This window comes from Anopheles coluzzii, chromosome 2 (genome assembly GCF_943734685.1).
Source record: "Anopheles coluzzii chromosome 2, AcolN3, whole genome shotgun sequence".
Taxonomy (NCBI): domain Eukaryota; kingdom Metazoa; phylum Arthropoda; class Insecta; order Diptera; family Culicidae; genus Anopheles; species Anopheles coluzzii.
In genome coordinates, this window is record NC_064670.1 from 123506611 (window position 1) to 123521316 (window position 14706).

General features: G+C 50.4%; 1 protein-coding gene across 4 annotated transcripts; it reads left to right on the forward strand.

The window, feature by feature from the left end:
- Nucleotides 1-67: 67 nt before the first annotated feature.
- LOC120949464 (serine-rich adhesin for platelets) lies at nucleotides 68-9135 on the forward strand. 4 transcript variants are annotated; one of them, XM_040366776.2, is made up of 8 exons: nucleotides 68-605; nucleotides 753-1180; nucleotides 1260-2978; nucleotides 3044-3737; nucleotides 4038-8421; nucleotides 8492-8674; nucleotides 8751-8873; nucleotides 8948-9135. In XM_040366776.2, exons 1-8 carry the CDS (start codon nucleotides 600-602, stop codon nucleotides 9133-9135), a joined length of 7725 nt encoding a protein of 2574 aa, XP_040222710.2. In that variant the 5' UTR covers nucleotides 68-599. The 4 variants fall into 4 exon arrangements, with proteins under 4 accessions (XP_040222710.2, XP_040222711.2, XP_040222712.2 ...); XM_040366777.2 differs by having other exon boundaries at nucleotides 4056-8421; XM_040366778.2 differs by having other exon boundaries at nucleotides 3044-3584.
- Nucleotides 9136-14706: the final 5571 nt, after the last annotated feature.

Sequence of the window (14706 nt, forward strand, 5' to 3'; positions counted from 1 at the left end):
CGAAAAAACAGAGCGCGCTTTTATATTCAACGAAGCCACCGCCGAGCTTTCCTTTCTGAACGAAGCTTCTGTCAAAATCTTCCATCTTTGCGAGGCACAAATTTCTGGGAAAGGTTGATACTGTTTTGATGCTACGCAACCGAAAAGGAGGTGTTGTGGTTAACCCCGAACCTTTTTTCGCGCGTACCCAACCGCAATCCGCTTGTGTGATGATAGGTTTAGCGCGTGTGCAAGTGTGCAGGGTGTAGCCGGTGGGACGAGTGCATAAATCGTGGGTGACACACTTCCGAAGTCAACATCTCCGACAGACGCAATTACGCGTCCCGTAGTCTCGCCCGCGAAGAGAGCAGAGCAATCGTCCGTCTGCGGCAGTGTGACGGGAAGGGCACGCCAACAGGTCAACATTGGCGGTGGTGGGGGTAGTGGTGGTAACGGTGGTGTTGCTGTGCGTTCCAAGTGGAAAGCATCATTAGCAGCAGGCGGGGAGGAGAAGCAGCGGAGAAGTATCATAATATGCACCTGGCCAGCTTATCAGTGAACGCGTAAAAGTGGCGATTGTCAGCGATAATTTGAGTTTTGAGCGCTATTTCCTCCAAAAGATGCAGGTAAGACGCATCGTCCGCCTCCCACCTCCCCATGCCATGTATGGAGATGAAGGTGGTAGGGATAGCGATGACGAGTGCAAAAGAAAGTTCGTGTCTGAACGTGTGCATGTTTTTTTTTGTGTGTGTGCTTCTGCACCTCTCTTCCAGCAAGTGGACGATCCCCCTTATTTGACTGTAGGAACGGAGGTTAGCGCCAAATACAAGGGGGCGTTCTGCGAGGCCAAGGTACGCAAGGTCGTGCGCAACATCAAATGCAAGGTCGCGTACAAACAGCAGGGCCTCGGGTCTGGCGTCGTCTCGGACGATCAGATCAAGGGCGCACTGCGGGTGGGTGCGACGGTCGAGGTGAAGCATCCGGAGCGAAAGGAGTACGTGGAGGCGACGCTGACCAAAATCCAGGACTGCTCGCAGTACACGGTGGTGTTCGATGACGGCGACATTACGACGCTCCGGCGTAGTGCGCTGTGCTTGAAGAGCGGACGGCACTTTAACGAGAGTGAAACGCTGGATCAGCTGCCGCTAACGCATCCGGAGCATTTCGGAAACCCGGTCATCGGTGGACGAAGGGGACGCAGGTGAGAGCACCGTTAAGAAAGTGGGGATAATGCTGGATGCTGAATAATGTGGTACTAATTTCTCTTCCTTTTTTCCCAGATCGCGACACCTTCTGCCCGACGAAAGTTCGGATGAGGAAGACGAACCGACCACCCACTCGCGCTCGAACGCGAGCGACAAGGAAGAGAACATCGGGAAAGTGGTGTGCGTGGAAACGAGCGACAACAAGAAGAAGAATCCGAAAGAAAACTGGTTCCCCGGGCTGGTGGTGGCTCCCACTGCCCAGGACACGGTGCGGATTCGGGTGAAGGACGAATATTTGGTGCGCTCGTTCAAGGATGGCCGTTACTACACGGTCCCGAAGAAGGAAGCGACCGAGTTTACCCGTGACAGTGTGAACAAGTCGGAAGCGGCGGCCGTCTCGGCGGCGATTCAGTACATGGACAATGATGTACTTCCACCGCACTGGGACCGGGAGGCACTGTTCGGTACTTCCGGCAGCTGTAGCGACTCCGATCAGGAGCTGGAGACGGACAGCTCGGACGATGAGCCTACGGAGGAGAAGGATCACTTCGTAGCGCAGCTGTACAAGTTTATGGACGATCGTGGAACGCCTCTGAACAAAGCGCCATCGATCACGAACCGGGACGTCGATCTGTACCGATTGTTTCGTGCGGTACAGAAGCTGCACGGTTACAATCGTGTTACGAGTCAAAACCAGTGGAAACAGATTGCCCTCCGGTTGGGCTTTTCGCCTGCTACGGCCAGCATAACGAATTTGGTGAAACAAGCGTACAAAAAGTTTCTTTTTTCGTTTGAAGAGTTCAACCGAAAGCTTGGCTGTACGATGGTGCCGCATCCAAAGACTAGTCGCACGAAGGGGCGCAGTCTGGTGCGGGCCAGCTCGGTTCAGTCACCGAAGCTACCGGAAAAGGAAAAGCTACTGACGGCGAAGGAGAAAGCAGCCTCGGTGGCGGCGGCTGATGCATCCGCGAAGGCAAGCAGTTCTTCAGCAGCAGCAGCAGCAGCTGCGGCAGCGGCGGCCTCAGCAGCTGCATCGGCAGCAGCAGCAGCAGCAGCTACGGAAGCATCCAACTCGGCGGTAGAGGAGTCGGGCAATACGAGTGAATCGAGCGCGGCAGAAAGTGCTGTACTGAGACCGAGCAGCACCAAGCGAAAAGCAGGCGGCGGCAAGGTGAAAGCACTGGTGGACAAGTTCGAAGAGAAAGAGAAGGAACGCGACAAGGAGAAATCGGTTGGCAAAGGAGGAGGCGGTGAGAGCAGTGGGTCGTCCGGTGGTAGCAAAAAGGAGGAAAGTGTAACACCCGCGTCAGCTAAGAAGGAGAAGCAGCTTGGCGGGAAAGCAAAGCCTGCTGAGACGACGGTGGTGGAGAAACGTGGCCGCAAACGGAAGGATGCTGACTCCGTGGACTCCAAGAAGGACGAACGGGAAACCACCGCAACGGGGGGCAGTAGTGCAAGTACGGGAGGTGCGAACAGCAACGTAAAGCAGGAGAAACATCTCGCGAGCAGTAGGAAGGAAGATGGTGGTCCTCCGAATAGTGGAAGTGGTGGCGGAGGTGGTGGTGGTGGCAGTAGTGGAAATGGATCCGGTCCTGGGTCAGGCGGTGGGAGGAGCATTAGTCCAGGAAGTGCAGTGTCAGGAGGAACTGTTCCCGATTTCCCGATCGAAGTAGGCGACAAGCTCAAGGTGTACTACGACGAGCAGAAGGTGACGTACGAAGCGAAGGTGATCGAGATCGCCAAACAGGAAGGAAACCCTATCTATCTGGTACACTATACTGGGTGGAACACGAGGTAAGTAGGGCCATTCGATGTCTCCTTGAATCTTCGCATTATTAACCTTTTCCTTCTATTTTTAGGTACGATGAATGGGTTCGCAAAGAACGTATTGCGGAGAATCTGACCAATAGCAAAACGAAGAAGGGCAAATCTTCTGGCAATACGCCGACAGCTGGCGGGCCATCGACGAAACAAGCATCGTCCTCCAATGCTGGCTCCACACTCACTGCGGGTGATAAAACCCCGAAGATTGGCAAGCGTAGCCGTGGCAACTCGAAAGGCGAACAGAGCAGTGGTCCGGGCGGAAATTCTACGCCTCGTTCGACGACCCCCAATGTGGGGCGGAATAAATCACCCGCCACTCCGTCCAACCGAAGGCCGCTCACACGGGGCGGCTCTTCGGCAGCGACGGGTTCGTCCCTTTCCGCGTCTGCCGCCGCTGCCGGTCGGCGCACGTCCAACAACACGGACATTTCGTCCTCCCTGTCCGTTCCGACCGATCCGGATAACACCAGCGACACCGATTCGGACGAGCCGATGCTGAAAAAATGCACCACCAACAGCACCTCGTCGACCACCTCGTCCAACTCGTCGATTTCCATCTCGTCGACGAGCACGAAAGTAAGTACAACGGCCGAGGCCGGTTCGTCGTCCGATGCCGCGGCCATATCGGACGAGTTTTCCAACGGAGCATCCAAGGGTGTTGGTGGTGGTGTTGGTGTTGGTGTTGGTGTTGGCGGTGTTGGTGGTGGTCGTGACTATGATCTCAATCAAGTAATTTCCTACCATACTGCGCTGCATTTAACCGCTCGATCCAGATCTTTACTAACCAGGGGACAATCCTCTCTTTCTCTCTCTCTCTCTTTCTCTTTCTCTCTCCGTCTGTTTATATACATCCCATCCTTCTTTTGTTGTATTGTTGCCGGGGTTGTGCTTCGTTTACGTCAACATCACATTTTGGGTACTGCTTTCGTTTTTCTACTTCCATTATTTATATGTTTTTGATCTTTTCTCTAATCATATTCCGTTCGATCCTCTATTTCCACTGTTTCCGCTATTGGTTGCTCATTTTAGATACGTTCCGAACTGAAGGGTTTCAAGGAGCTGAAGTCACCCGGTTCACCGGCCTCAGACACAACCACAACTACGACGACCACGGCCGGCGCAGCCGAGGGTGGCCCCAACTCATCGTCCTCCATCACGGACGTTCCGAAGCATCTCATACCGAAGCAAGAGCCGAATCTGCTGTCCACAACCGATGTGAAGGAGTCTGTTTCCAGCTCCAACACACCACTGGCAACGATCAAGAAAGAGCTTGCCGCTGCAGTACCGATCAAAGAGGAAGAATCGACCGTCACCGAGGAGGACGATGAACCGGAAAAGTCGTCCGAATCGGAAACGCTCAGTGAAGAAGATTCATCGCAGTCTTCGAACAAAGCGTTCTCTAGCTCCCCGATCACAACGATGGTCGATTCGGATACGGCCGAAACTCCGCTGGCTGCTGGGCTTGTACTGAGTCCAAAGATATCATCCTCTCCACCACCCAGCGTGGAACGCGATGATTCCTCTTCCACCGAGCCACTCATCACCGTAGCTAACAAGGCAGCGGACGCAAAGGCCGCCTCGCTGGAGAAGGCAGCTGCTGCAAGCAGCAAAAAGGAACAGGCTGAGGGTGGAGCGGGCACCGAAAAGGCAGCCTCTGCTTCAGCGACGCCCGGCAAACCTCCAGTCAAGACGTACGGTACAGCTGCAACGATCATTGCCAATTCGGAAAAGATAGCATTTTGTACAGTGCGCGATGCGGGTTCGGAAAGTGAGCTGATAATACAACCGAACGCCGCGGCACCGAAAGAATCCGTGCAGGAATCGCCTCAGAAAAATCTTCCATACCCAACCCCTCAGACGGTGGGGATGTCTCCTTCCCTACCAGCGCGTACGAAAACGGGACAAAAAGAGGATGATAAACCAGCTGTTGGGGCAGTTATGACGTCTCCCTCTTCTACAGCCAGTCGAACATCCGGCACTTCTTCACTAACACCGGTAAAAGCAAGCTTTGGAGCGTCCCCATCGGCTACGGCTAGCAATAATAGCAAAGAGGAATCAACGATTGCGTCTTCCCAAAGTGTAATCATGGCGGCCGGAATGGGTACGCGTGCTATAAAGTCACCCAAGTCATCTCCCTCGACAGCAACACAGTCGACGGCAGCACCAGATGAAGGTAAACCTGCAACATCGACCGGCGGGCCAGCAAGCGTTCAAACGCCAACGATCACCAGCTTTGGATCGTTGCGTGGCGATAAAAAGCAAGGCAGCTTGCAATACTCCGGCTCGGGACCGACCATGGAGAGGAAATTCATCCTTGGACGGGAAGGTTCGTCAGCATTTTCGTCACCATCAAACACTGCTTCCGCACAATCTGCACTTTCCGCAGCACCGGCGACACCGAAGCATGGTGGTGGCGGTTTGCTGGGTGAGAAAAAACACTTTTCCTCGTCGACGCTAACGCCGGCACAGAACAAGCTGCTCAGCAAGGAAGCCCTATCGATCAAGTCGATCTTTGAGTCGACCGCGAATCGGATGGATGAAAAGATTTCCGACGTGTATGAGTTTGAGGACGAGTACGACGATCAGGATACGGGAAGCGGTGCTCTTGGCGGTGTGGGAAGTGCCAGCGGGACCGCCGGTGGCGGAGCAACAGTTCCACGAAAGCTCGTATCGGACGTTCCACCTGCCGAGGTTGTCAGCTCACTGTCGCTAACACCGTCTTCAGCATCTTCCACTGCGACGGACGAAAAGAGGAAGAAACCATTGCAACGTAAATCGATGGCGGCTTCGTCGCTGCCGGATCCATTGGATACGACCGGCTTCGGAACGGGTGGCTACAGCCCGGCCACAAAGCGAGCAAAGAAACCGTCCCCTATGAAGCCGGAACCACCGGCAGGGTCGGAAAACAAATCACCGAAAGGGGCAGGCGGTTTGTTACGCCGCGAGACAAAGGAAAAGGAGGATAAGGAGCAGAAACTTCCGGTCGAGGCTGAAACCGCAGCGCCAAGTGCGGAAGTGCATCGCACAACGATATATTCGGCGGAAGCACTTAAAGAAAAGTCGACCGTGAAGGTAGCAGCGACCCCGACCGGTCCACCGGTTGTCACTACCTGCTCTCCAGTCGGGCTAACGACGGCCTTTGTGCAAACCCCCGTAAAGAGTGACTCAACGTTCGATGTGCTACGGAAATCGCCCAGCTTCAATCTGGTCACGCCCGGTCCGCTGGGAGCGAAGGAGGAAACGTTTAAATCGCAGGACGAAATCGAAACCAAACCCACGCCGCCACCACTGCCAGCAACGACAACTCCTGGCATCTTTACGCCAGTTATTTCAGCCTCGTCAGCTGGTAGTGGTGGAGTGGGCGATCGGTCCATCTCTTCGGCGCTTTATCCGCACGGCAAGGGCCCGTCCACGTCGGTGCTGCTCGCGAAAGCCGGCGACGACAGTCCGAAGGAGGAGCCGACATTGGAAAATTGCAAGAAATACTTTAACGATATGAACTTTGAGTTCGACGCGCCGACCGTGAAGAAACCGCCGTCCATTGCGGACAAGGTGCTGAAGGCTTTAAGTCAACAGCAGCAGCAGCAGCAGCAACAACAGCAGCAACAGCAAGCGATAAAATCGGAAAAGCCAGAGTTCCCGAAGTACATGTCAAGCGTGATGCATCACCACTCTCTCCCGAGCACACCGAAATCGATCATGAACAGCGGGCTGCTGTCCTCACCGGCGATGGAAAGTGGTACGCCAATGTCCTTCGCGTCCGCACCACATCCAGCGATCAAATCGGAAGCTATAGGCAGCATTGGAGGTAGCATTGCCACCACCATATCGTCCTACACGTCATCGGTGACGGTTAGCGGTCCCCCGTCGAATGCGGGATATTTGAGCAATGAGGTGCTAAGTTCGGCAAAATCCCACGAAACAAGTACGACTCTCGGCATGAAGAAGGAACCGGAAGAATCGCACAATTCAATAGTAAAATCTGCGCCGATCAGTACCACCGATCCAAAGACGAGCCATCCACCGCAAACACCACCATCCAGCAGCAGCGTGAGCACTACCACCCCCACTCCCACCAACACTGGCGGCGGTCATAAGTTGCACACGCTTGAACAAATCCCCACATCACGCAGTAATGATCTAACTGAAACGCTTCGAAAACTGGATCCGGATCCCAGGTTCGCACACGACGATGAATCTACGGACAGTAACGATTCTGACAATCGGTTAATCATTGAGGACGCAGAATCGCAAGGTAGCGGTGATCCCGTGCCAGCTGTCCCGGCGGCACATCCTCCACCGGCAGCACTGACGAGCTCCGCCGCCACGCCCAGCACGGCAGCGGTGATAGTGCATTACGACAGCAAGCAGCCCGTGCCATCGTCGGTGATTTCGGCCAAGAAGGAGCTGTTTGAAGAGAGGCCACGGTCTACTGCTGCCTCCTCATCCTCCTCCTCCTCCATCACGCACGAAATGGCTTCCGCAGCGTCAGCAGCTGCCGTTGCCGCCGTTGCGGATAAGGAGAAGCTGATCCTGAAACAAGACCGAGCACCAAGCACAACAACAACAACCACAATAACACCGGACACGCCGTCCCAAACGAAGGAAGAACCCGTAAAACCACTGTCTGGCGTATCTTCACCTGCAACGACGGTGGAAAAGAAGACATCGAGCGGTGCAAAGCAGAGCCTACTGGAGACAATCATACAGATGAACACGCCCGGCCGTGGCATGAGCTCCGAGGAGTACTTGATGCACAAAGTACACGAACAGCAGCAGCAATCATCGGTGCAGCGTGATGCAGAAAGTCGTAAGGACGCTGCCGCCACAGCTCAGAAGCTTCACGATAGCGGTGCTGTGCCAGCATCAACGTCCGTGATAACTTCAACGGCATCAGGCGACCCGGTAGCATCCTCCACCACGCAATCTCCAAAACAGGAGCAGCACAATGCTCAATCGCAAGCCCAGGCGCCCAACAATGAATCACTCTCGTTGCTTCTCTGCGAGGAAACGATACCGGGCTCACCGGCGCCCAAGGACCAGGATCGATTGCCACCGTCCACGGTCGGGCGTAAGGTGTACGCCGAGCCACCGTTGGTTCCGACCTCAACATCTTCTTCCTCATCGTCCTTCCTTCCACCGCAAAACATTCAAACGGCCACCGATCTGAAACCGGTTCCGATGGATCTAGAACCACCGGTAGTAACGATAACAATCGGTGGCAATACCACGATCAGTAGCACCAGCCAGAGTGGTGCAGCGGGTGCTTACGCTTCCAATTTGCAGCAGCAGCAGCAGCAGCAGCAACAACAGCAGCAGCAAGCATTAAGGAACAAAATAAACACCAGCGGAGTTGAGTCCACTGTCGACACGCCAAACAGCTCTCCAAGGGATTCCGTTAGCCAGGATGAGAGTAAGTAGAGTAGTTGATAGGTTGATAATGGCGCTCATTTTTTAATGACATTTTTTGGGTGATATTTCAGCACACGATCACGAATCGTTGTCACCGGTGAAGAAACGGCGCCAGCGAAAACCGAGCGAAGAGCCAACGCTCAAACGCCGGCGAACGGTCAACACCAGCCTGGGCGGATACGGAAGTGCAAACAATGGTTCCAACAGTGGCAGTGGTTATGGCCGTAGTCAAAGAGGTCTTACTACAAGCAATGGTAAGTTTGCCAAAAGGGGGGGGGGGGGGGGGGAGCCGTATTTTGCACAGAATTGACCTTCTATCTCTACTCACAGCGACAGATAGTGAGGATAATTCCGACACTATAGCGGCATTCCATCGATCGTCCTCGTCGACGTTGATCTTTGTCGGTAGCAAAACGGGGCGTCCCTGTCAGTACAATTTTCTGGTCAATTTAGGTAAGTCAAGGCAAAGCATGCTGTGTTGCACATTGGTTTTGATAATCATGCCTTTCCTTTTCCTTCCTACACAGATCCATCCCTGAACAGCAATCAGCGGATAGTGATAATTAAGAAAAAGATCCAGGAGCTGCGCAAAACGTACAACTCGATCAAGGCCGAGCTGGCCAGTATCGATCGCAGGCGCAAGAAGCTTCGCCGCCGGGAGCGAGAAAACAAGAAGCAAGCCAAACTGAACAGTGCCAGCGCCGGCAATAACTAAGGAGAAGAAGCGCGCTGCCATTGGGACTCCGTTTCCGGTTGTTCTGTTCAATATTCCTTCGTTTTTTTCTATTTTGTTACTCCTATTTTATTTCAGTGACACCGTTTTTTTAAGCTCGGCCACTGAGAAAACACCGAGAGAGAGGAAGGCAGAAGAGCTTCTGCTGACAACGTACAAAGGCCCTCAGCCTCTCCCATCCTTATGCACAGCTACACACACACATCCTTTATTGTGATCCCATGTGAAGCGAGAAGGCATTTCTGGGGAACCTTTCCTTCGAATGGGGGGGAAAGTTAAGATGGTTTTAATTTTATCATTGTTTTTAGTGTTTAACAGGGGTTTCCCTTCATTATTGTGCATTACATTTAGGGGTCGTTTTTTGCTTCTTCTTCTTCTTCTTCTTCTTCTTTCCTCCATATTTACTTTATTGTGTTGTTAACGCGTTAGGTGTGTGTGTGCTACTAAGGCGCGAAGAAAGTGTGAATCTAGGACAGTAGGCAATAGTAAGGTAATAGATGGTCCTGGTGGGTGGACGATTACTACATAAGCATCGAGTCGAGCAGGACAGGAGTAGATGACAAACGCATCGTGTTTGTGAATTGAGCAGCCAATTTTTAATTAGCATTATTTAGTGATAGTAGAGAGAGAGAGAGCACATACACACCAGCCACACCACCAACGTGTTGTGCGGTGCTATTGACTCATTTCATTAGATTTAGAATGAAAGCAAAGGACCTTATTTCTTCTTCTCACCACAGCAAGTCGGTTGTTGCAGGGTCCTGTAGAGCGAACTGCTAATCTACCGTGGGGAAAAAGGAAGAAGTGAAAGAGAGAGAGACAGATAGTGTGTATAGGAATAGGACGAACAGGACACCACATCGCCACCGACCGCGTTTGGTCCCTGTGTAAGTGTTGTGGACGGAATCAAAGTTGCGCAACATTTGTGCTCTGGGCCGCTCGCTACGTGCGACGGTTTTCAGACGCTAGAGCTGTCAACAACCACGTGCAGCTAAAGGGCGCAGCCATCGCGATCCTTCCGAGGACCGAGGTCGGGACGACGACCTCGGGGTGACCGTTGACATACACTTCACTGCAGGCCATCCGCGATAAGAGGTGCGAGCGCGAGCATTAGGGACTAGCGGGCGTATAGGTTTTTTGTATGTAAAGTTTTATTGCGTTGTACATCGTTATTGTAATATAGTGTTTTAAGTACTTTTTATCCTGGTGTTCGGATTGTTTATTTACGTGTTAAAGAACATAAAAGTGGCGACGAGAAGTATTTTCCTCATCAGTGTGTAGAACCTGCGTTGTAAAAAAAAAAAAAGAAAAAAAAACTGCTCCTTCTCTAACTGAAAAAAACGCGCAGTGCAGTGAAATTGTTTAATAATTAAAAAAAAAAAAAAAACCTATTCAGTGAGTGTAAAAGAAAAAAAAGTATATAAAAAGGATCATCAGAACGTGTGTAGTAGGATAGCTAAGCTCAGTAGCTTGATTGAAAAGTTCGTGTACAGTTCGGTTTTATTTTTTTTTCTGTCGAGGACAATTTTTTTTTTTCTCTCTCTGCAAATAATTTATAAAATGAATACCAGTGGTGATGAAGAAAGGCGCTCTAGTGCGGGTTTTAATGTGCAACCGACGCACCAGCTACAAAATGGTTCTGGAGAACCATCAGTGCAGCAACCTCCATTACAAACGCCGCCATCGGTGTCGATGGATAGTTCGTCGATGATGCAGATCTTGAAATTAATGCAGCAACAAATGGCGCAGCAGCAGAACATTTTGGCGCAGTTAATGCAGCAGCAAGGGTCAGGTCAAAGTTCATCCACAACACCGGAACAAATCTTGGATTCGTTGTGCAGCCACATTAAAGAATTTAAATACGATGCTGAGGCTGGAACGACATTTGCCGCATGGTACAACCGCTATGAGGACCTGTTCGAAAGAGATGCTGCCCGGTTGAGCGACGAAGCAAAAGTGCGCCTTCTCATGCGCAAGCTAGGAACTCTTGAACATGACCGGTATGTAAATTTTATCTTGCCAAAGTTCTCACGAGATTTTTCATTACCAGAGACGGTCGCAAAGCTGACAGATTTGTTCGGAACTAAGGAGTCCCTGTTACATCGACGGTTCAAATGCTTAAATACGGTGAAGGGGAAGACGGAAGATTATCTAGCGTACGCATGTCGCGTCAACCGGGGTGTAGTCAACTTTGAGCTAGGCAAGTTGACGGAGGAACAGCTTAAATGCCTTGTATTTGTTTGCGGGTTGAAAGATGATAAGGATGTGGAAATTCGTCAAAGACTGTTAGTGCGGATCGAGGAACGTCCTGAAACCACCCTGGAGCATATTACAACCGAATGTCAACGCATTATCAACTTAAGACACGACAGCGCAATGATCGAAAGAGAGAACACCGAACAAGTCTATGCAGTGAAGCATAAGGAAACACAGTTCCAGCATTATCGAAGCAACCTGCCATACGATTCGAAACCCCCTAGCAGATCGTGCTGGCTATGTGGAGGACTACACTGGTCTCGAGACTGTACGTACCGTACTCACAAATGTGCCGATTGTGGAAGAATAGGCCACAAAGAAGGATTTTGCAAAACGTACAACAATTATCGTCGGAACTATAACCAAGCGAATTTCAATCGTCAGCAAGCAAATACTAGAACGGTCTCAGTCAATGTGCACAGCGTTCAGGAGAGAAGGAAGTATGTACCTCTCAGCATCAATGGCATTCACCTCCGGCTACAGCTCGACACCGCTTCTGACATATCAGTCATTGGCAAAAATACCTGGAAACTAATCGGAGCACCCCCCCTTTCCCCGCCAACAGTCGATGCCAAAACAGCATCGGGAGCAGTGTTGCATATAATCGGCGAATTCAGTGCCAACATCACCATCAAAGAAGAGCAGCGTGTCGAGACGGTTTATGTTTCGCAAGCGGACTTGAAGCTGTTGGGAACCGACCTAATCGAGGCCTTTTCCTTATGGTCAGTGCCTGTTGACCAGATATGCAACGCCATTCAATCATCAACGAATAAGGAGCTACGACTACGTTATCCCAAGCTGTTTGGAGAGGGCATGGGCCTATGTACAAAGGGAAACGTTACTCTGCAGCTGAAAGAAAAGTGTCGTCCAGTTTTCTGCCCTAAACGTCCAGTTGCGTACGCTATGCTGGATGCAGTCGACAAGGAACTGGACCGGCTGGAGAAGCTAGGAGTCATCACACCGGTCGATTTCTCTGACTGGGCCGCACCAATTGTCGTCGTGCGGAAAGCAAACGGTCAGATAAGGATCTGCGGAGATTACTCGACCGGTCTCAATGGAGCCTTGCACCCCCAGGAGTACCCGCTTCCACTACCAGCAGATATTTTCGCCAGGCTAGGTAATTGCACTCATTTTACACAAATAGATTTATCGGATGCTTTCCTTCAGGTCGAAATTGCTGAGCAGAGTCGGAAGTTTCTAACCATCAACACGCATAAAGGGCTTTACTCCTACAACCGACTACCACCGGGCATCAAGGTAGCTCCTGCGGCTTTTCAACAGTTGATGGACAAAATGCTCATTGGATTGCGGGGAGTTTCCAGTTACATGGATGATATCATTATCGGAGGTAGGAATCAGAAAGAACATGATGATATTTTAAATGAAACGCTCGCTAGAATTCAAGATTATGGTTTCACAATTCGCGTAGAAAAATGTTTTTTTAATGAGAAGCAAATACGGTATCTAGGGCACATAATCGATAATCAAGGCATCAGACCAGATCCGGAAAAAGTTAAAGCTATAACCAATTTGCCAGCACCATCAGATGTCAGTGAAGTAAGGTCATTCCTCGGAGCAATCAATTATTATGGGCGCTTTATTCCAAATCTACGAAATTTGCGGTACCCACTGGATGCACTACTAAAAGAAGGGAGAGAATTTGCGTGGACTGCAGAATGCCAGAAAGTTTTTGAAAAATTCAAGTCAGTATTGTCTTCAAACCTATTATTAACCCACTATGATCCGCGACTTGAGATAGTGGTATCAGCTGATGCGTCTTCCGTTGGTCTGGGAGCAACTCTAAGTCACAAATTTTCTGATGGCAGTATGAAGGTTGTACAACATGCATCACGATCTCTTACAAAAGCCGAGCAAAGATACAGTCAAATCGACCGGGAAGGGCTAGCTATCATTTTCGCAGTGACCAAATTTCATAAGATGATATTTGGTCGGCATTTCCGTCTTCAGACAGATCACAGGCCTCTGCTAAGAATATTTGGAAACAAGAAAGGTATTCCTGTTTACACTGCAAACAGGTTACAGCGTTTTGCCCTTACGCTTTTAATGTACGATTTTGAAATCGAATATGTAACCACGGAGAAATTTGGAAATGCCGACATCCTATCAAGATTGATAAGCGAGCACAGCAAGCCAGATGAAGACTATATAATCGCCAATTTGGAGCTAGAGAAGGATGTAAAATCAGTAGTCATCAGCAACATCTCATCCCTACCAATCAATTTTACGGAAGTAGCCAAACAAACGGGAAAAGATTCAATTTTATCAAAGGTACTACATTTTACACAAAACGGTTGGCCACATAATACTATTTATACAGGAGAATTAGCAAGTTTTTATGCAAGAAGGGAAGCGTTATCAGCAGTGGATGAGTGTTTATTATTTGGCGAGAGAGTCATAATTCCAAACAGCCTTCAGGAACGATGCCTCCGACAGTTCCATCGTGGCCATCCTGGCATTCAAAGAATGAAATCGTTAGCTCGTAGCTACGTATATTGGCCATCCATCGATAAAGACATAAGCGAATGCGTAGCCTCTTGTGAGAGGTGTCAAGCTGTTTCAAAGTCACCTGCTCATTCAGCTCCTGTTCCTTGGCCTAAACCTTCATCACCATGGCAGCGTGTGCATATCGATTACGCTGGCCCTCTGGAAGGGGACTATTTTTTAATTGTCGTGGATGCATACTCAAAATGGCCAGAGATTGTAAAAACATCAAGCATTACGGCATCGGCGACTATAGCAATTCTACGAGGAATATTTTCACGTTTTGGAAATCCAGTCACGCTTGTAAGTGACAATGGCACGCAGTTTACTAGCGAGATTTTTGCTGATTTTTGCGCTCACAATGGCATAGAACATCTGAGAACAGCACCATTTCATCCTCAGTCAAATGGCCAGGCTGAGAGGTTTGTAGACACGTTCAAGAGATCGATGAAAAAGATTAGTGCAGAAGATACATCACTTCCGGAGGCATTGGACATATTTTTACAAACCTATCGATCGACTCCAAATCCGTCCACAGAAGAAAAGAAATCACCAGCTGAGCTCATGTTAGGTCGTAAAATGCGAACAACTTTGGATCTGCTTCGTCCTACCTTAAATCCATTTAAACACAGTGTACCTGAGAAGGTGAGAGAGTTGTCCTGCGGAGATTTAGTGTACGTCAAGACATACAGCAGAAACATTTGGAAATGGGAGCCAGCAGTCATAACCGGAAGATGTGGCAACGTTATGTATGAAGTTGTAACCGGTGATCAACGTACACTTCGAAGGCATGTA

Coding starts and splice junctions, on each gene's coding strand:
- LOC120949464 (XM_040366776.2), top strand. Junction 8,675..8,750: donor AGGTCTTACTACAAGCAATG/GTAAGTTTGCCA, acceptor CTCTACTCACAG/CGACAGATAGTGAGGATAAT. Junction 8,874..8,947: donor CAATTTTCTGGTCAATTTAG/GTAAGTCAAGGC, acceptor CTTCCTACACAG/ATCCATCCCTGAACAGCAAT.